The following is an 18,436-nucleotide window of genomic DNA, read 5'->3' as shown; positions in this document are numbered from 1 at the left end:
GGTATTTATTTGCTGTCAGGGTAGAGAATGCCCTTCCAAGTCTATGGGCAAGGGCAAAATACACACACACACACACACACACACACACACACACACACACATACACACACACACATTAAAAACACAGAAATATTTGGCTACGTAAAAACATAAAACATCTGTACATCAAGATAAAATAAAACAAAAAAAGGCTGGGGGTGTAGCTCAGTGGTAGATTACTTGCCTAGCATATGCAGGACCCTGAGTTCCATTTCCAGCACCAAATAAGTAAATAAAAGCAAAAAGGCAACTTACAACCTGGGAAAAATCTTTGCAACATATCTGAAAAAAAAATAATATTCTAGTTATATTTAAAATGTCTATACAGTATATCAGTAAGAATGAGTGAATACACTCCAATAGGAAAGTGGGGAACAGGTAAAAAACAGGCAGTCCACTAAAAAATGACCAATAAATACATACACACAAATATTCAAGCCTATTATTAACAAAAGAAATAGGAATTAAAATACAAAGTAAATAACATTTTTACCTACTAATCTGCAGAGGTTGTCTTAAAAAATAATACTCCACATTGATGAACATCTTAAATGTTCGTATACTGCCAGTGGAGGTAGAGGCCGATTCGGCAGAAATGTATCCAAAGCCTTAAACAGGTCATACCCTTTGACCCAGAGTTCCACTTCAAGGAATCTATTCCAAAGAAATAATCAAATATTTATTTAAAAACACTTCATACGAGGACATCCATCAAATTATATTGTGTAAGATCAAAACACCAAGAAGAGCCTAAATGCCCACCCACATACACCAATAAGAGACTGGTTACCCAAACTGTGGCACACACACGGTGGAATATTATTAAACTACTAAAAAAGCACTTTTGAAAGGATATATAATGGTGTAGGAAAATATTCATGACAGAGGTTAAAGTAAGAAGGAGTAGGAAACTGCTTCAATATAGTAATCATTCTTAAAAGAGATACAGACATAGTATATACAAAATATAAACACACAAAGCTTTTTGAGGGAACATTTTAAGGGAAAGTAACAACGGTTATTTCTGAGGTAATTTTACAGATGATTTGAATTTACTTTGTATTTTTCTGTATTTTCCAATTTTCTACAAATCTAAATGTAATACTTTTATAGCCAAGAGAAAGTAAATATAACTTGAGGAGAATGGGGAGGCAAACGGGACAGGAAAGACCCCAGGACAAAGACAGAACACACTTGCACCAGAAACTTCTCTTTACACTCCTCCTGGCCCATCAGTCATTTTCCTTTGGTACTATGTAATCAGATCTAGACAAATCCACATAAACAAATCATCAGTACTATCACCCGACCATTTTATCCAAAAGTATGCTAAAGAACGCTTGTCAGTACCTCGATAAATCTAGACATACTTCATCTACCATTCTTCCCTGTCCACTGAGAAAATTTGGTCTGGCTGCTTGACCTTGATGAACCAATGCTAGTTCCTAGAGCCCCTACTTCTTTCTCCAAGTACAGTATTTACAAAACACTCTTAATAATCTAGTCTGGAATTTAACCTTAGTTTTGCCTAATGCTTTCTCCTTTTTAAAAATCCTGATCCCAGCCAGGCATGGTGGCACATACTTATAACATTAGTACTCTAGGAAGCTGAGGCAGGAACACCTCAAGTTTAAACCCAGCCTGAGGTACTCAATCAGACTCTGGTCTCAAAAATTTTTTAAAAAATTACAAATTTATGGGGAAAAATTTTAAATGTAAAAGGACTGGGGTGTAGCAAAGTGCAAAAGGCCCCTGGTTCTAACTCCCAGTACTGAAAAAGAAACAGAAAAAAACATATGTATTCCTATAGGCCTTTGTTTACTTGGTTTTTTGTGTGTGTGCTGGGGGTTGAATTGAGGACAAGTGCTCTACCTCTGAATTACATCCCCAATCCCCAACCTTTGCTTTTGCTTGGGTGCCACACGCCTGTAATCCCAGCACACTGAGAAGGTGAGGGAGGATCACAAGTCTAGGCCCAGGCTGGGCAGCTAAGTGACTTAGTAAGAACCTGCCTCAAAATGAACATTTCCACAAGACTAACAATGTAACTTAGTGCAAAGGCCCTGGGTTCAATCCCCAGTACCACCAAATACATACACATATATATATATACACACACACACACATGCCTAGCATGAACGAGGACCTATGTTTATTCCCCCAGCATCACAAAAAACATCTAAATTCCATGAAAAGTAAACACAGGTCCACTTTCCATTTCAAGAAAATAAAAGAAAAAAGTATCATCACAGAAAAAAATAGGGGAAGACAAGACCCTTATTGAAACAATACTGTTTTTAGTTGAAGACTACATGATTTAATAATAGTCCAGGTACAAATAGGAACTTATAAATTGAATCCACAACTCATTTTCACTAATCCACATAGAATTTGAGTTAGAAGAAACATTAGAGATAATGTTGGACAATCCCCTCATTTTACAGATTAGGAAATTGAGGACCCAAGGGGCAGGTTGACTAGTCTAAGATCATTCAGCTGCTTAAATTCAGAACTAGAACCCAGGGCTTTGGCATCTCTGCCAAGATATACGTAAACTGTGACATAAAAAGAGCAAAACCAGTATTTTTAATATCAGTGACAATGGTAGGTCCAAAGTATGCTACTTCTATTTCTCTCTTTAAAAAAAAAAAAAAAAGCCATAGCGGGGCATGCTGGCACACTCCTGAAATCCCAGCACTCCAGAGGCTGAGGAGGGAGGCTGAGGCAAGCAGACTTCTGTGAGTTCAAGGTTGGCCTGGACTACAAAATGAGTTCAAGGCTATCCTGAACTGCATAGTGAGACCCTGGCTCAAAAAAAAAATTAATACACTAACACATGAATAAATATTAAAACTCAAGATAAAAAAGCCATTACCCTGTCATGGAATATAAAACTAAAATTTTAAATAAAGCAACAGTGTCAATATTAGGTCAAGATTTCAACAGGAAATGGTTTAAATTAAAAAGAAATCTTAAGAAGCTACAGTTATCTAAGAAAGAATTCCATCACTATATATCATGCTAGCCATTCAGCCCCATCAGGAAGACCTGATATTTTATAGCCAACATAGCTCCTGGGATTTTCACTCAAACCACCAGCAAGGACAAGAAGGCACCTGTCTAGCTAGGCTGAGGAAGCTTTGCCAAATCTAACTACCATGGCCTTGGGCTACGTGGAAGACGGAGAAGCCCAAAACACACATTGCTAGCTCCAGGCCAAAAAAAAAAAAGAAAGAAAGCTTAACTTTTTTTTTCTCTTCTAAGTTTACAAAATAGGATGGGCCAAAGGGTGTAGCCACTTTAGGAAAAAGTCTGGCAGTTCCTCAAAAATGCTGTTACCTTATGACCCAGCAAGTCTAGTAGATATAACTCCAAGAGAATTGAAAAACATGCATTCGCAAAAAAAGTATGTATCAGTGTTCACAGCAGCAGTATTCACAGTAGTCAAAAGGTGGAAATCACCAATGTGTCCATCAGCATAAGAACGAACAAATAAAATGGCATGCCTGTAGAATGGAATAATAGTCATCCATGAAAGGAATGAAGTCTCCATACATGCCACCATGTGGGTGAACCTTGAAAACGTTATACTAAATGAAAGAAGACAGACACAAAAGGCCACGTATTACTTGGTTTCATTTATAAGAACCAGCCAGAAGAGGCATCTTTAGGAACAGAGTAGATTAGTAGTTGCCTAGGGCTGGGGGAAGGGAGAAGTTGGGCCAAATGGGGAGTGACTGCTAATGGGGACAGGGCTCCTTTGGGGGATGATGAAAATGTTCTAAAATTGATATGGTAACAGCTGTACTACTCTCAAAATTCTAAAAACTGTTTAATTCCACACTTTAAATGTATGTATTCATTGTATGATATTTGAATTATACCTCAATAAGCTAATTCCAAACAACCTATTGTTTTCACCAGGTCAGCATTCCTAGCTACAATTATCCATCCCCAAGTCTTCACCCTGCTCCGGCATACACAGTGATAAAAGTGGGAGACAGTTGGCCTTCTGATTACCTGACTAATAACACAGTTGCTTTTCTCTGGTCTCAAGGCAATCTGGAAACAGGGTGAGAATCAAAGGGGGGACAGAGCAAAGCACAACTGAACAACAAACAGTAAGCACATGAAAGATGCTCAGTGTTACTAGGAATCAGGGAAATGCAAACAAAAGCCACAATGAGACACCACACCCACCAAGACGGCTAGAATAAAAGAGTAATAATAAAAGTGCTGGGGAGGACGTGGGAACTGGGACCCTCCCACTGTTGGGGGGACTGTGAAATGGCACAGAAGCTGTGGAATGCAGCCAGGCCATTCCTCTAAAGGTTAAACATGAAGTGTCTATATGATCCAACAATGTCACTCAAAAGGATATATATCCAAGGGAAATATACTAAACATATGGCCATGCTAAAACCTGCACAGCAATGTTCAAAAAGCGCTATTCACAATAGCCAAAAAGTGGAAACAACTCTAATATCCATCAACTGATAAAATGTGATAAATACATAGAATGGAATACTATTCTGCCATTAAAAACAAAAAGGAATACTGATACGTACTACAACATAGATGAACCTTAGCAAACCTTGGGGGGGGCAGTTGTAACAGGGTCGTTATGTAGTTCAGGCTGGCCTTGAGCTCACTACGTACCCCAGACTTGCCTCAAAAGCACAACAAACAATCTTCCTGCCTCAGCCTCCAGAGTGCCGGGATTACAGACATATGCCACCACACCCAGCTCAAACATTCACAATCCTATGTTAAGTAAAAGAAGTCAATCCCAAAAGATGCACACTATATTGAGTCTACGTATATGAACTATTCCAATAGGCCAGTGATGGGGAACCATCTGGAGCTTTCGGTGATAACAAACAGCCTGCTGTGGCATGCATGCTGTAGATTCACCACCACTGACATAGGGAAACCCATAGAAACAGAAAATAGATTAGTGGTTGCCTTTGCCTGGGGCTGAGGTGGATGGGAAGGTGAGGAGGTTGGTCAGAGATAGCTAAAAGGTAAAGGGGTGGTGAAAATTCTAAAATCAGTGCGGTGACAGTTGTACAACTCTGTGAACATTCTAAAAAATACTAACATATACCCTTAAATGGGTGAATTTCAGAACTTTCTTTGCTTTGGCCACTATGCTCCAGAGAGATCATGGTGACTACATAGTAGTTATGTTTATATTCCTCATTCTCAGACAGGAGGAGATGGGATGGTAACATAAATGTTATGGAGAAAATATTCCTCTTATGCTTTCAAGTTATTGTCAAAACTGATTCCTAGCTCATCCAGACCTTACCCGAAGGAGTTTCCGTAGTGAAAGTACACTTAATCATCACCTTAAAATAAGTTATAGGAAAACGCTCATTCTCTCTCACTCAGTCTACCCCCACCTTGCCTGGATTTACATTCCAGTTGAAAAGACTGCTCAGAAAGGATCAGTTTCCAATTTAGCTACCATAGTGACCAATGGTAGCTAAATTGGAAACTGGCTAATCTCCTGATTTGGAGATCAGGTTCTACTCTTAAAAACAAAGGGGCTTTCCAGAAATATATTAGCTCAGTTTATAAGCAGAGGCCGATACATAGTAACTGAGGAAATGTAGGTGATAGCAAAATGTTATAATACCAAGGCTATCCTTCCCCTTGGGGGAGCAATTACACAAGTCATAGAAAAATATTTTTTATTTTAGAATAGATTGGAAGAAAGTCCTTGCCAAAAGCCAGTTGTTTAAATTTTCAATTTGTATTTTAAGCAGGATTATACATGCCCAAGAACATCATGCTATTTTTAGCTAATATGTAAGATTGCTGTGTCCACAACAGTTTGGAGCAATCAAGAGTGAAACTATTAGACAGCATCTTCCAGTGTGGTATCTTATCATTTAGCATGTTTTTATTTTAATATTTTCTAAAGTTGCACCATGAAAATACATGTAAAGTGCCTACTCTAGGTACAATACAAAGTTCAAATAGAAAGGCACTATGCTTCATGATGGGTTTAATACACAACTGAAGCAGATATATGAAAGAAACCTCAAGGTTAGAGCATTCCGGGGCTGGGGATTTAGCTCAGCGGCAAAAGCGCCAGCCTGGCAAGCGCAAGGTCATAAGTTCGGTTCCCGGTACCGGAGAAAAACCAAAAACCAAAAAAAAAAAAAAAAAAAAAAAGGTTAGAGCATTCCCAAGTTGCCATCCTGTCCCTAAGTGTCTAGGGGAGATACATGAAGAAGCAAATGGCCTTCACTTATCACCCTTCCAATGCTTGTACTCTCTGTATGTATTAAATGGAGAGAAGTAATGAAAATGTTTAAAATTACAGTGATAAACCAGGAGTCATGGTGCATGCCTGTAATCCCAGCACTCAGGAGGCTGAGGCAGGAAGATCACCTCAAGTTCCAAGCCAGCCTGAACTACATATGGAGACCCTGTCTTAAAAAAAAAAAATTGTAGTGATAGAGGCACACCTTTGTATTACTAAATTGTAGTCTTAAATGGGGGAGTAGTATAGTATATGACAATACCTCGTTACAGTTGTTTAAAAAGGGTGGGAAATGCTCTTACTTGGATTGTCCTTATTAGTCAAAGCTGTTTTAAGCCCTCATGCTACAAGCTATCCAGCTAAAAAGTGCACTGGTTTGGCAATGATGCCTCATGGCATAGTTCCTTCTCTTCCACATCTTTCCTTCATTCCTTCCTTAATCTATCTTTCTGTTATTCCGCTAATCTCTTTTCCTGTAGGTTTACTCTAAATTAGGCCATAGGTCTCTCAGTTGTTAGAACAACCACGCTGTGTCCCAACTGGTGGACCTCAGGATTGAGTGGCTTGCTGACCCTCAGCAACTTTCCCCCCATGGCCTTAGGCAAGGCATGTCCTGACTCCCCGGTGGGTATTCCAATCTGCAGTCAGTGGGTGGACTACATGATCCTTTCCAGGTCTCACATTCTCTGTGAAAAAATCCAAGTAATGAACACTTAATTGGCCAATAACATGCAAAGTGGCTGCCATTTTTGCAAAAACACATATTTGTTTTATTCATTTTATAAATACCCACCATGAGGCAATGCTCCAAAGAACTATATTTAATGTATTTATAAAATGATCAAGATGGAGTTCTTCTTTTTAAAAACCAGTGCTTTACCAAAGAAAATTCAGAGCCTAATGTGGAATTCTTCATAGTCTCTCTAGATATGTCTCTAAGGGCTCATTTTCAAATTAAAAAAAGAAAAGCTTTTGCATGTTGGGGCCCTGAAGTATTTAGTAGACCGAAGAAAGAAGTAAGATTGGGGTGTCACTACCTTACCAACGTGATTCAACTAAATCCTAAGAGAAGACAGACCTTGTGTAGCAAGTGGTACAAAGACTGACACAACACTATGCTCCAAGAGCGATACATATGGCAGGAATCCCTGTAACCCGCGACTCTGAGCTTTTTATGCAAACTAGTTGCATTCCCCCAACAAAAGTCATAGGATTATGTAGCCACCAGTTTCCAACACAGCACTACCAGACAAACCCAGAGTACTGTTTTCATGCGCCCAGCATCAGAGCAAAACCGAAAGAAACACCAATTTCTCCTACATACACACACACACACACACACACACACACACACAAATACATGCAAGAGAAACCATTTCCTCTGCAGAACCGCCGTTGTCTTGGTTGTGTGTATGCAATGGATAAATATCAGTTGCTAATAAATATCTGACAGCCCTCTACTGATAAGTAAACAGCACAAGCAGAAATCATAAAAACAATAACCCTAAGGTGTGTTCCTTGTCAGTAATCCCAACGCCAAACATGGAGAGAAATGACTCAAAGTGTCCACTTGCATCCTTCTTTCCCATTACCTCAGACCAGCAAACTCTCCTGTTAGTTACCTCCCTACACTTCTGTCCTCCATCAAAGAAGTCTCAAGCCAAAGGGGGCAGGCCCTCTCTCCTTTCTCTCCGCGCTCTGGGGACCCAGAAGGAGCACAGGGGAGGGGGCGGAAAGGACAAAAGTGGGTGCTTTCAAGTCCTCTGCCCTGCTCCTCTCGGAATTAGAGCACCTGCCAGGGGCAGGTCCCTTCCTCCACCTTAGTAACTGACCCACAAGTCCTAGGTGTGCAAGGAGCACAGGCGCAGCTGCCCTAAAGGACAAAGGCCAAGCTTACAAAGGGGAGTAAAGAAGAACAAAAGGGAAAAGGCAGAATACCCAGCCAAGGCGGGTGTTCCTCGAGGTTAGGTGGAGACATGGGGAGGGGTGGAGGGGGCAGAAAAGTCTCCCAGTTCCCCTGGGAAAGGGATCTGGGAGCTGCCGAGGGCGCAGCAGCCGGGAAGAAGGTGGATGGGCCCAGGACTGAGGCTCTGTGGCTCAAAGGGGGCGCAATTTGTGGGTGGGAAGCAGTGGCAAAGCGATCAAGGCCAGACAGGGCCCAGTGGACGGAACAGCCTGGTGCAGCGATGCGTGGAGCTCGTTCTGGGTCCCCAGAGCGCGGAGGGAAAGAAGAGAGGGCCTGCCACCTTTATCTTGAGACTTCTCTGATAGAGCACAGAAGTGTAGGGAGGTAACTAACAGGAGAGCTTGCTGGTCTGAGGTAATGGGAAAGTAGGATGCAAGTGACCCAGATCACAAGGGGCTGAGGACAAGCGGCGAAAGCTTTCAGGGGAGACGGCAGAGTGGGAGCAACGCACAGTGTTGGAAGGAGTCTGAGAACGCAGCCTTAGAGAAAGGCTAGGGGGACTGTAAGGGGGCCTGACCCCGTCCGCCACCTCACCTGGCGCCGAGTCGGAGTCCGGATCTAGTGCAGAGAAAGCGCCAGCTCCGGCCAGTCCCTCCGTCCCGCGCGGGAGACCACGGACACAAAGCGGGGCGCGCAGGAGGAGGGGAGGCGGGGAGGAGGGAACAGACGGGGGAGGGGAGTGGAGAGTAGGGAGGGGGAGGAGACGCCTGAGGCGCGCGAGGGGGGAGAAAGGAGGGGCTCCCACCGCCCTCCGCCTGTGTCAGGGGGCGGGGTGAGCGGCAGGAGGCCGCGCTCCGCTGGCCATTGGTCACTCCGTCGGCCTGCAGGCAGCCGCGCGCTTTCCCGCAGCTCACCTCGGCACCTGGCCTTTGGCTGGTGGCAGCCAATCAAACGCCTTCATTTGCATAGCCGGGCCCCGCCCATTTGCCCCGGCCAAGGACTGCTAGCTGAGAACACAAAGAAGGCCACCAGGAGGAGAGGGCTGACTCCCGCTCGCCTACTCCAAAGGCACAGTATCACCTTTCCATGCGTTTAAGGGTCTTTCATAGTCATGCTGATCAGGGGAACAGAGTGAGAAACAGGTTTGGCCCAACATCTCTTAAGAAGTCGAATGTCTTCGCCCCTGATATCCTTCTAACTGAGAAATCCTCCTCCTGTTCTAGGGCACAGAGTTCCCGGTCTTGCCTCCCAGCCCTCGGTCTTCCCTCCCCTTTTTCCAGTCACCCTCATCTCGGGGCTTCTTCCCGTGTAGGCTGCTGCCCACTACTGGCCTTCTGCTGCACTGCAACCCTCATCAGCAAGCTCTGAGCACAGCCTTCTTAAGTGCTCCCAAGCCACCAAACCAACCCCTACTCAGCAGCAAAAGGAAAGATGAAGAGGTTGCTGCAGTAGAGTAGCAGGGAGCTGGTCATGTGGTTTGTTACCTATGATGGGGAAAAGCCAGTTCTCAATACAAACCTAATTCCCCCCACCCTCATTTCTTCCCACCTTCCTTTCACCTACCTTCAGGTCTGTACTGGGCCACAATGGTGACTGACTGGCCAGCCCGTTTCAGAGCAGCTGCAGCCTGCTCATGAGTTGCATTCCTCAGGTTCACCCCATTCACCTGTCCAGAGAGAGAAGCTATGAGCCACCCCCAAAGCAAGAAAGGGAGTCCTCTGTCCTAACCAGAGAGGGAGATGGGTAGCCCATCTCTCAGCCTTTTAATGTTTTTCCCAAAATTCCATCCTTGCCCCCCAAATGAGACCTAAATGATATGACACCTTTAATGTAATAATTATCTTTGTGGAAGTCAAATGCCAATCAGGGTTAATACCCAAGAAACAGCTGGGTGTGGCAGCATGGGCCTGTAATCCCAGCACTTGGGAAGCTGAGGCAGGAGGATCACAAATTCAAATCGTTCCTGGGCACTCTCTCAAAATTAAAAAAAAAAAAAATTTAAAGGATGAGAATGGAACCCAGTGGTACAGCATCCCTGGGTTCTATCCCTTGTACTTCCCCCTAAAAATTCAAGGGACATTCATTTCCTCCCCAAGGATGTCTAGTTTCCTGTCTCTCACTGAGGATATCTATAAAGACAATATATGTTTTCTCCAGTTCTTAGCTCTTTCCTCATCAGACGAAGCATTCCTTGGAGGAAGCAAGGTCTTCCCTCCTCCCTCTTAGACTGGCACAGCTCTCGTCCTCCCACCTCGCTTTTGTCTCACCGATAAGATCCGGTCTCCCCTGCGCAGCTCCCCACTCAGGTCGGCTGGGCCTCCTGCCAGGATGAAGGAGACAAAAATGCCTTCTCCATCCTCTCCTCCTACGATGTTGAAGCCCAGGCCTGTGGAGCCTTTGTGCAGGATGATCTTGCGAGGCTCTCTGATGGAAAATGAGTGGAGATATGACAAGGGAAGTCAGGACATAGGGATATAGGAACTATTGCCCCTGTGAGGTCCAGCCTGGAACAAAGACCCACACTTGCTGTAGGGAGTAAGGACTTGCGTTCCCTGCGTGTGATAGCCGGTTCCTCCTTCCTTCTCCTGAAACCTGCTTGGCTGCTGTTTTCTGTCAGGTGCCAAGTTTCAGTTCCTCTTCCCTCCTTCTTCCTGAGGCCTCCTAGCCAACTTCCCAACGGCCAGCCCACTACTCTAAGTCAACACACCCCTGTTCCGCACTCTAGAGCCCAAATCCCAGAGCCCACTCACTGATCCTCTTCCTTCCCGTCTCCTGACCTATCAGTGAGTGTGGTAGGTCCTGAACCACAAGAGGAACCTGCCAGGGTTAGTGGGATCACCCTGGGTTGGTTGCACAAGATACGTATTTTTCACCTGCTCCTCTGCAGTCTCAAAATTCCACCCACCACCTATGACCCTTCCTACCTTCCCCAACAACATGTGTAGTCAACAGCTCCCATTAGGTACGCCCCTGCTAGGTGAGGTGGGGGACAGAGACGGAGGAGATAAAAATCCCCCGTCTCTAAAAGGTGCTTGCGGCCAAACCCAAGAGAGGAGACAAGCATATGAAAACTCCAACTAAAACCAACCGCATCTGAGGACCCCCCCCCTCTAAATAGTCACAGAATCACCAAGCGAGAGCGAGCAGCCCCACATCCATACAACCACACTCCCAGCACGCTCTCCCACCGAGACTCCTCCCCTTTTACTCCCAGTCTCAGGTGCAAGGGAGCTCCCTCACTAGTCCTGGATGCTGTGGTGCCTCCACTCCTACCTGGCATCCCCTCTGGGCCGCAAGGAACGCAGAGGCCAGGCCCACCTCTGCGAAGCCCTCCTCCAGGCCGAGCCCGAGCCCGAGCCCGAGCCCAGGGCCAAGCCAGAACCCGAGGGCTTGCGAACCCTCTCCATGGCTCCTCTGGCTCTAACCCATCGCCTGCCCTTCCGGCCCCACCCGGCAAACCTGTCCCCCGAATCCTGGCCGGCCCAACCAGTTCCACTGACAGGCGCCGCTGCCACAGCGGGGCGGGGCCGTTCCCTGCGAGGCCACTCGGCTGGCTGGCCTGTCAGAGTCCTGCCAAGGCCAGCGGCTGAACTCCTTTCTTCAATAATTTGGAATGGCTGTAGCAGAGGGGCTGCAACTCAGCCAGGGCAGGGAACTCTGAGGCGCAGCCCCAAGGGCTGAGAGTGCCCCCCTTCGCCCCCTAGACCTCACAGCGGGGAGTGATGAAGGCCTCATCCTCTTCTTGGCCTTTCTACAACGTTTGTCACCGTCCAAAATTGGATTCCTCTCCTCCCTCCTCCCTCGGTTGGATGAATGGGGCAAGGGTCTTACCTGGTGAAGTCCTCCTCGGCCAGCATGTGCCTGGGGATAGGAGAGTATCGGGTGGGGGGGACCTGAGGAGGAGCAGGGTAGCTGACCTTGCTCTCCACCGCCCCGAGATAACCCAGGCTGGAATTATGGCTTATGTGGTTGTCAGCCAAGGCAGTAAAAGCTGGGATCAAGAAAGGGAGAGGAAAGTTCAGCGATGGTCCAGGAAGGTATCCCTGGCAGGGGAGCTCAGCCCCCTCCAAGGGCCGTCCCACCCACACTACACCTCAGGCACAAAAGAGACTGAGGCGAGGGTGCCGGTTCCTCACCACCCTTCCCCACTCTGTACACCCTCCTCTCCTCTTCTGCAGTCCCTTTCTGAATCCTAGGCTCACTCCTGTGACTCTTAGAAAGAGCTGAAGTCAAGGCGGTCCACAAAGAAAGGTGTGACTAGAGGTGTGACTAATAATAATCCCTCACATCTCTGTAGCCTAATACAGTTTTCCCAGAGCTTTCTTGTCCATGATCTCATTTGATCCTTGCACCAGTCCTATGAGGAAGGCAGCACATTAGCTCCTTTTTGCCAAAGAGGAAACTAAAGGCAAGTAAAATGGACTTGTCCAAGGTCATTCGGCTCCGAAGGACACAGCTGGGTCTGGACCTGGTTCTTCTGAGCACTAACCTGCACTTGCTTTCTCTTAACAAGGTCACATCTCCCCAAACCAGAGACAGGGCTACAGGCCAGGGCCAGGGCCAGGGGTCACTGGGTACGTACTGCTGGCGTAGTCTGGGGGAGCGTACATGTCGTTGAGATGGAGGCTGCCTGGCTTGGCCACCTTCAGATAGACCATATCAGACGTGTTCTTCAGTGAGGCCACGGCTTCCTCGTGCCTCACATCCTGCAGATTTGTGTTGTTCACCTAGAAGAGGAGAGGCCTCAGGCTGGGATTCGGGAGGAGGGGAGGCTTCGCCTGGAACCCCTCAGGGGTGCCCTTTCAGTGAAAGTCAACCGTGTGCTAAGAGAGGTCCAAGTCCAGTGTTGTGAGGACACAGGACAGCCAGAAAGTAGGGGCAGGCCAGGAGGGAGCCCCTGCTACTACAAAATTAGAGTTTGGGAATCTGGATAAACACGACTCAGATGATGTTCCTGAAATTGCCCAAGATACCTTGTCCCTCAGTGAGATTTAGGGAGAGTGAGAGAGAGTGCTGGAGCTCCTCCTATCCACCCTACCGTTTGGGCATCCCTATAAAGGGAGTCTCACCGCCAGCAACCGGTCCCCAATCTGTAGGCGTCCATCCTTCTGAGCAGCTCCCCCTTCAATGATCTTCGTGATGTAGATGCTATTGTCTCCTGGGATGTGCTGGTTGCCAATGCCTCCAGCAATGCTGAAACCCAGGCCTGGGGCACAGCCAGCAGAGAGTGGGAGAGGGCCACAAGAAGAAGTCAGAGTGTTTGGTCGGTCTCAAAGCCAACTCCCCTCCCCAAGCCAACCCACTGGTCCCCCAGGAGCTTCCCCCAGAAATCCCAGACGCTAGGATGCCACTCCAAGGTCAGTAAGGGTGAGGCTTCAAGTCAGGAAAGGCTATATGAGCTGGAACTGGGGGAGTCATGCTAAGAATAAGACCATTGCCAATGGGGCTCTGGCTAGAGCACAGGAACCTGCAGGGACACACCTTTGGGCCCTTTGAGCAGGTTGACCTCCATGATAGTCTCAGGCGGAGGCTGGCGTCTCCGAACCACCAACCGCACCACAGGCCCTGCCTCCTTCAGCGCCTCCACGGCCCGGCTGTGTACCACCTCCGACACGTCCACCTCATTCACCCGAAGCACACAGTCATTCACTCTGTGGGGGAAGCCGGAGGGACATGACGCTGTGCCACCGCCCCATCCACCTCCCCTCCCAAATTCTCTCCCTCTTCTCTCCCTCCCTCTCTCCCAAATTCCTCCCTCTTCTCTCCCTCCCTCTCTCCATCTCAGATCTAATAGATGGATCACCCGGCTAGCCTGGCCCTCTTCCCCTCCTCTCTATCCTGCCTGGGCCACCCACAACCCCGCTCCAGGCCATCTTACCCCAGCCTCCCATCCATGGCAGCTGCTCCACCAGGGATGATCTTGGTAATAAAGATGCCGGGGTCATCGGGGACGTGGGGGTTGTCGATGCCACCTGCAATACTGAAGCCCAGGCCAGAGTTGCCCTGCAGAAGGGGGTAGAGGGCACAGTGTGTACACTCTGGGAACACAAAGCAGGGTTTTGGACACTCCATTTCCCTCTCTGTCCCAGAGCAGGTTCTCTGGGTCTCACGGTAGGCCGGGACACAGTCATCAAAAACCTGGCAGCGTCTCTGCCTGAGCTGACCATTCTGGCAGAGAGGCCTTCGCAAACCCATCCCCTCCTCAAGTCCCCAGGCCTCAGCCAGCAAGGTCAATTAATATTTGTTAGCGAGTTGATTGATTGATGCAGCACTGCAGCTTCCGAAGGCTGCTGTTTCCCCATGCTCTCAATGCAGGTTCCCTCAGGAGTCTTGAAATCACTGTTAGGGCCCTCCTTTCTCCTGGCTCCCACCCCTCCTCCCCTTTTGTCCCCACCCCACTGGCAGACTCACCCGTTCCAGTACTATCTCCTCATATTTGAACATGCCATCACTGCCATTCACCTAGGGGAAGACACAAGCACTTCCCTCAGTGCCTCCTCCCTGCCAGCTCGCTGCCCCGAGTCAGCCTGGCCCTCCCCCACTCCCACAGAGAGCCCGAGCACACCCCAGGGCGCCTCTAAACCACAGATGGGGACAGACTGACCCAAGGGGGCTACTCCCCTCCCCTTGCTTCCACCATAGCAAGTCAAACCCAGCTGCTCATTTAGCCCAGATCAATCATCTGGGCCTGAGCCAGCCAGTGGTGCACTCACCGAGAGGCTGGACTCCAGGGCCTCGGGGTTCACTAGGAGGGGTGCGGAGCTGGCCTAAGGGGGATGGCAGAGATGGAGCATGGCGGGCATGCCACACCACACCCAGCATCCTTGGGGCACCCAGAGGCTTAGTCAGAGAACCCTTCCCCTTCTGAACCACAGCTCTCCCTGACTTGGGGATCATAGCCTCCCACCACGTCAGAGCTGGAAGGACAGCAGACACCATCTTATCCAACCCTGCTCATACAACAGATGATGACAGTGAGGCCCACAGAAGGTATGGGACCTTCCTAAAGACATACTGGTGGTTAGTGGCACAGCTAACCGATCTCAAGATGCTCTTTCGATTAAGTCAAGTTGTCAAGACCCTGATGTTTTAGCTAGGTGTCCCATTCCCCCATCTGGACATGGGAGAAAGGAAAGTTGTCCTCTTCCGAGTACATCATGAGCCCTCAATCTACACCTCCTTCAGTGGCTCCAGAAGCCCGACTGTTCAAATGGACAGAAGGAGGCAAAAGCTGAATCTGTTTTCTCTCACAGGGACTTTTGATCCTGAACCCTTTGTGTGTCCCAGCGGAGAAGGCTAGGGTAGGATCTGATCAGGAGTCAGAAGCCAAGCCAGGGCCAGGGTAGGAGCAGGGTAAACAAGATTCCCAACGAGGGAGAAGCTGATAACACACGGACAGATTAGTAGCAGAGTCCATACTCTTCGACATGCAGTTGCCATGGGAAGAGAAGCAACAGAAGAGGCTGGAAACAGGGTTAGTAAAGCATAAGGGTTGGAAACACAGAGGTAGCCTCTCAGACAGGACAGGACTACGGTCGTTTTTCAAGTAGAAATCTGATTCTGGACAGACAAATAGCACCTGCTCCCTGCTTCCCAGTCTCACCTCCAAGAATGGAGGAGACCTCTTGCCTCTTTCCCCAGGTATCCTAGTACCACCCCTCATCTTTCTCTGGCCGTGCTGTCCCTTTCCTGATCCCTGGCCTTCGAAGAGGAGAGCTGGCAGCTCAGGGTGTGGGCTCCTCCACACGCCCAGCTCTGCTTCCCCCTCCCACCTCCATTCCACAAAGCTATGGCTTTAAGAAACGGAGAACTGAGGGAGAGAGGGCTGGCTAGTCATGCCTTCTCCATTTATGGGTTTGGCCCCTAGGACATCATCCCTCGGAGTTGGTGGGAGGACTCCAGCTGTAGCCTCACCCTGCTCCCTGATCCCAGAAGGAAGAGCCGATGGCTCGTCGGAGACCAAAACCAACACAGCCGCCTCAAGTACCATACAACAGGCACACAGGCAAAAGGACACCCATGCGACTCTTGTATGTATCAGGTGTGCCATATGTGCCCACCTGTGACAAGCCATGCCTCAAGCCCAGTTTAAATGGTACCTGGAGACTCCCAGCTCCCGGTGATCGATCCTCCAGCCCCCACCCCACCCCCACTCAGGGACTTTGCCCCCAGGACCAGGAGCCATGCAGGGATAAGCAAGCCCTGGCAAAGAAACCTTAGCTAACTGGCCCAGCCTTGAGATTGGCACCTGTCTCCCAGCTGGGCAGGACAAGTATGAGAGAGTGCTTGCAAAGGGAGGGCCAAAGGACAGAGGGGCAAAGGGGAGAAGGAGGCTCACTGGAGACGGCAAAGGGCCAAGGCAGGGAGCACAGGAAGCAGTAAGTATGGACAGACAGATGGCCAAACCTGAGGACTCCCCTCCTCAGAGGTCCCACCTTTGCTTCTCAGTGAGAACACATCCTATCCCCGGAGGAGGACAGAGGCAGCCAGAATGATTACCAGCTTGGGGCAGTCCACACCTGCCCTCCACAGTAAAGCCTCCTCCTCTCTCCCCACCCTGGGGGCTGCAGAGCCAAATACCAGACAGGCCCTCCACCACGCGTGCCAGGGACCTGGCTCTGCCTGCCCAGCCTCCATTTTGCTGCTTCTCCCACAGATGCTCCTTCCATTTTCTAAGCTGGCAGTTTAGGCTGAGAGTGGAAACCGGAGTTGTGCCCATCACCCAGGGGCTCCCGAGCTGTGCCAAGTCAGGGCTGAGGGGCTATGCTTTCCCACATCTGGAGGTACTCAAGACGGACATGCCCCACCGGGGCCAATGCCTGCACCAGGGCAGCTGTCCCTTGCCAAGCTCCAGGTACCATGCCTGCTCTGGAGGGAAGAAGCTTGCTTCACCACCCCTCGACCCCAGCACACATACTTCAGAGCTGCTTGGACAAAAGAGTCCATCCTTCTCAGCAGCCTCTCAGCCTTGCTTGGGACATGTCTCTCACCTCCTCCCTCTCCACTTCCTTTTCTGTCAAGCACCCCTCACCAGGGACACCACACACACACACACAGACACACAGACACACACACAGAGGTACACACATGCACACTCTTATGGCCACATGCTCACACATATACATGTAACCACACAGAGAGCAAAGCAAATATAGCTATCCCTGCAGTCTCGTCTGGAGACACCTCCACATTCAGAGAGACATCCCCACACACCCATGTGCACATTCACACACAAAGGGACTGGGACGGAGAGGGGCTCATGGCATGAAGGGAAGAAGCTCGGCAAGCTGGGCACATGGGTTCCTCTACATAGATTCATGGGAGCTCCATTGCCTTCCTCCACACATCCCAACACACACACACACACACACACACACACACACACACAGACACACACACTCCCCCTACGCAGAGCACCATGCCCCCTCCTCCCCTCCTGTGGAGACACACACCACACACAACCCCCGCAGAACCTTCCGCCCCCTGCCAGACAGAGACACTGCCACTACCCCCCACTGAGACAAACCCAATTCCCCTACACAGGAAAATGTGCCCCTCCACCAGACCTTCACCCCGACACACACGGCTCCTCCCAACCCCTTCCAAAGGGAGACCCCCCCCCCCAAGCAGACACACACAGAGAGCCCACCTCTCTTTGACCAACTGCAATGCTAGGGTTCGGGGCCCACAGCCTTGGAGCCCCCAGGAATCCGTGCTGCACCCCAGGCCCCTAGGCTCCCACTCCTCAACCCTCCTGGGTTGCCCCACCACCCCCTCCTGCTGGTCCATACCTGCTCATACCAGTCCCGGTTGGTACAGGTGCACTCAGGCCACCAGCTGGGGCCACTGCCGTTGAGTTTGGGGGTGCTCTTGCCTGGGACTGGCTTAGGGGGCACTGGCCCCACGTCCCGGCTGGTGGGGATGAGCTTGGCCTTGGTGCGAGGGGTGGGGGTGGCCCCTGCCTGCGAGGGCAGAGTCTGCGAGCTGTAGCCCCCATAACCGGAACTGGCTCCGTTGCCCCCACCTGGCCCGTAGGGGTCAGGCACCTGCCCCCAGTCGCCGTAGCCAGGAGGCTCGAGGCGCCGCAGGGCGGCCAGACGAGACACCTCATAGCACTCGGGGCACTTACAGCAGTGCTGGTGCTTGTGCATGGCACTGCCCCCCGCGGCTCGGACCCCCCAGCCCACGCCAGTTTCCACGCCGCCGCCGCCGCCGCC

General features: G+C 49.3%; 1 protein-coding gene across 7 annotated transcripts in view; it reads right to left on the bottom strand.

Moving 5' to 3' along the window:
• The window catches only part of Dlg3 (discs, large homolog 3 (Drosophila)), a 63,310-nt gene extending 44,880 nt beyond the window's left edge, over nt 1–18,430 (bottom strand). For 3 of the 7 annotated variants that reach the window (XM_005401627.1, XM_005401629.1, XM_005401630.1), the window contains exons 1-10: nt 18,011–18,430; nt 14,933–14,986; nt 14,631–14,681; nt 14,098–14,222; nt 13,701–13,870; nt 13,289–13,425; nt 12,802–12,946; nt 12,051–12,210; nt 10,487–10,643; nt 9,783–9,885 (exon numbers count right to left, since the gene is read on the bottom strand). In XM_005401627.1, coding sequence (XP_005401684.1) covers nt 9,783–9,885; nt 10,487–10,643; nt 12,051–12,210; nt 12,802–12,946; nt 13,289–13,425; nt 13,701–13,870; nt 14,098–14,222; nt 14,631–14,681; nt 14,933–14,986; nt 18,011–18,370 — 1,462 coding nt within the window. In that variant the 5' untranslated portion in view covers nt 18,371–18,430. Of the gene's footprint in view, nt 1–8,813; nt 8,962–9,782; nt 9,886–10,486; nt 10,644–11,492; nt 11,672–12,050; nt 12,211–12,801; nt 12,947–13,288; nt 13,426–13,700; nt 13,871–14,097; nt 14,223–14,630; nt 14,682–14,932; nt 14,987–18,010 lie in introns of those variants that run through there. The other 4 variants (XM_005401628.1, XM_005401631.1, XM_005401632.2 and 1 more) reach the window with 3 other exon arrangements.
• Between the last annotated feature and the right edge of the window lie 6 nt (nt 18,431–18,436).

The sequence above is a fragment of the Chinchilla lanigera genome, unplaced genomic scaffold, assembly GCF_000276665.1.
Source record: "Chinchilla lanigera isolate Chin_1 unplaced genomic scaffold, ChiLan1.0 scaffold00074, whole genome shotgun sequence".
Lineage (NCBI taxonomy): Eukaryota > Metazoa > Chordata > Mammalia > Rodentia > Chinchillidae > Chinchilla > Chinchilla lanigera.
The sequence above is the reverse complement of the archived record's forward strand: the minus strand, read 5'-3'. Positions and strand labels throughout refer to the sequence as shown.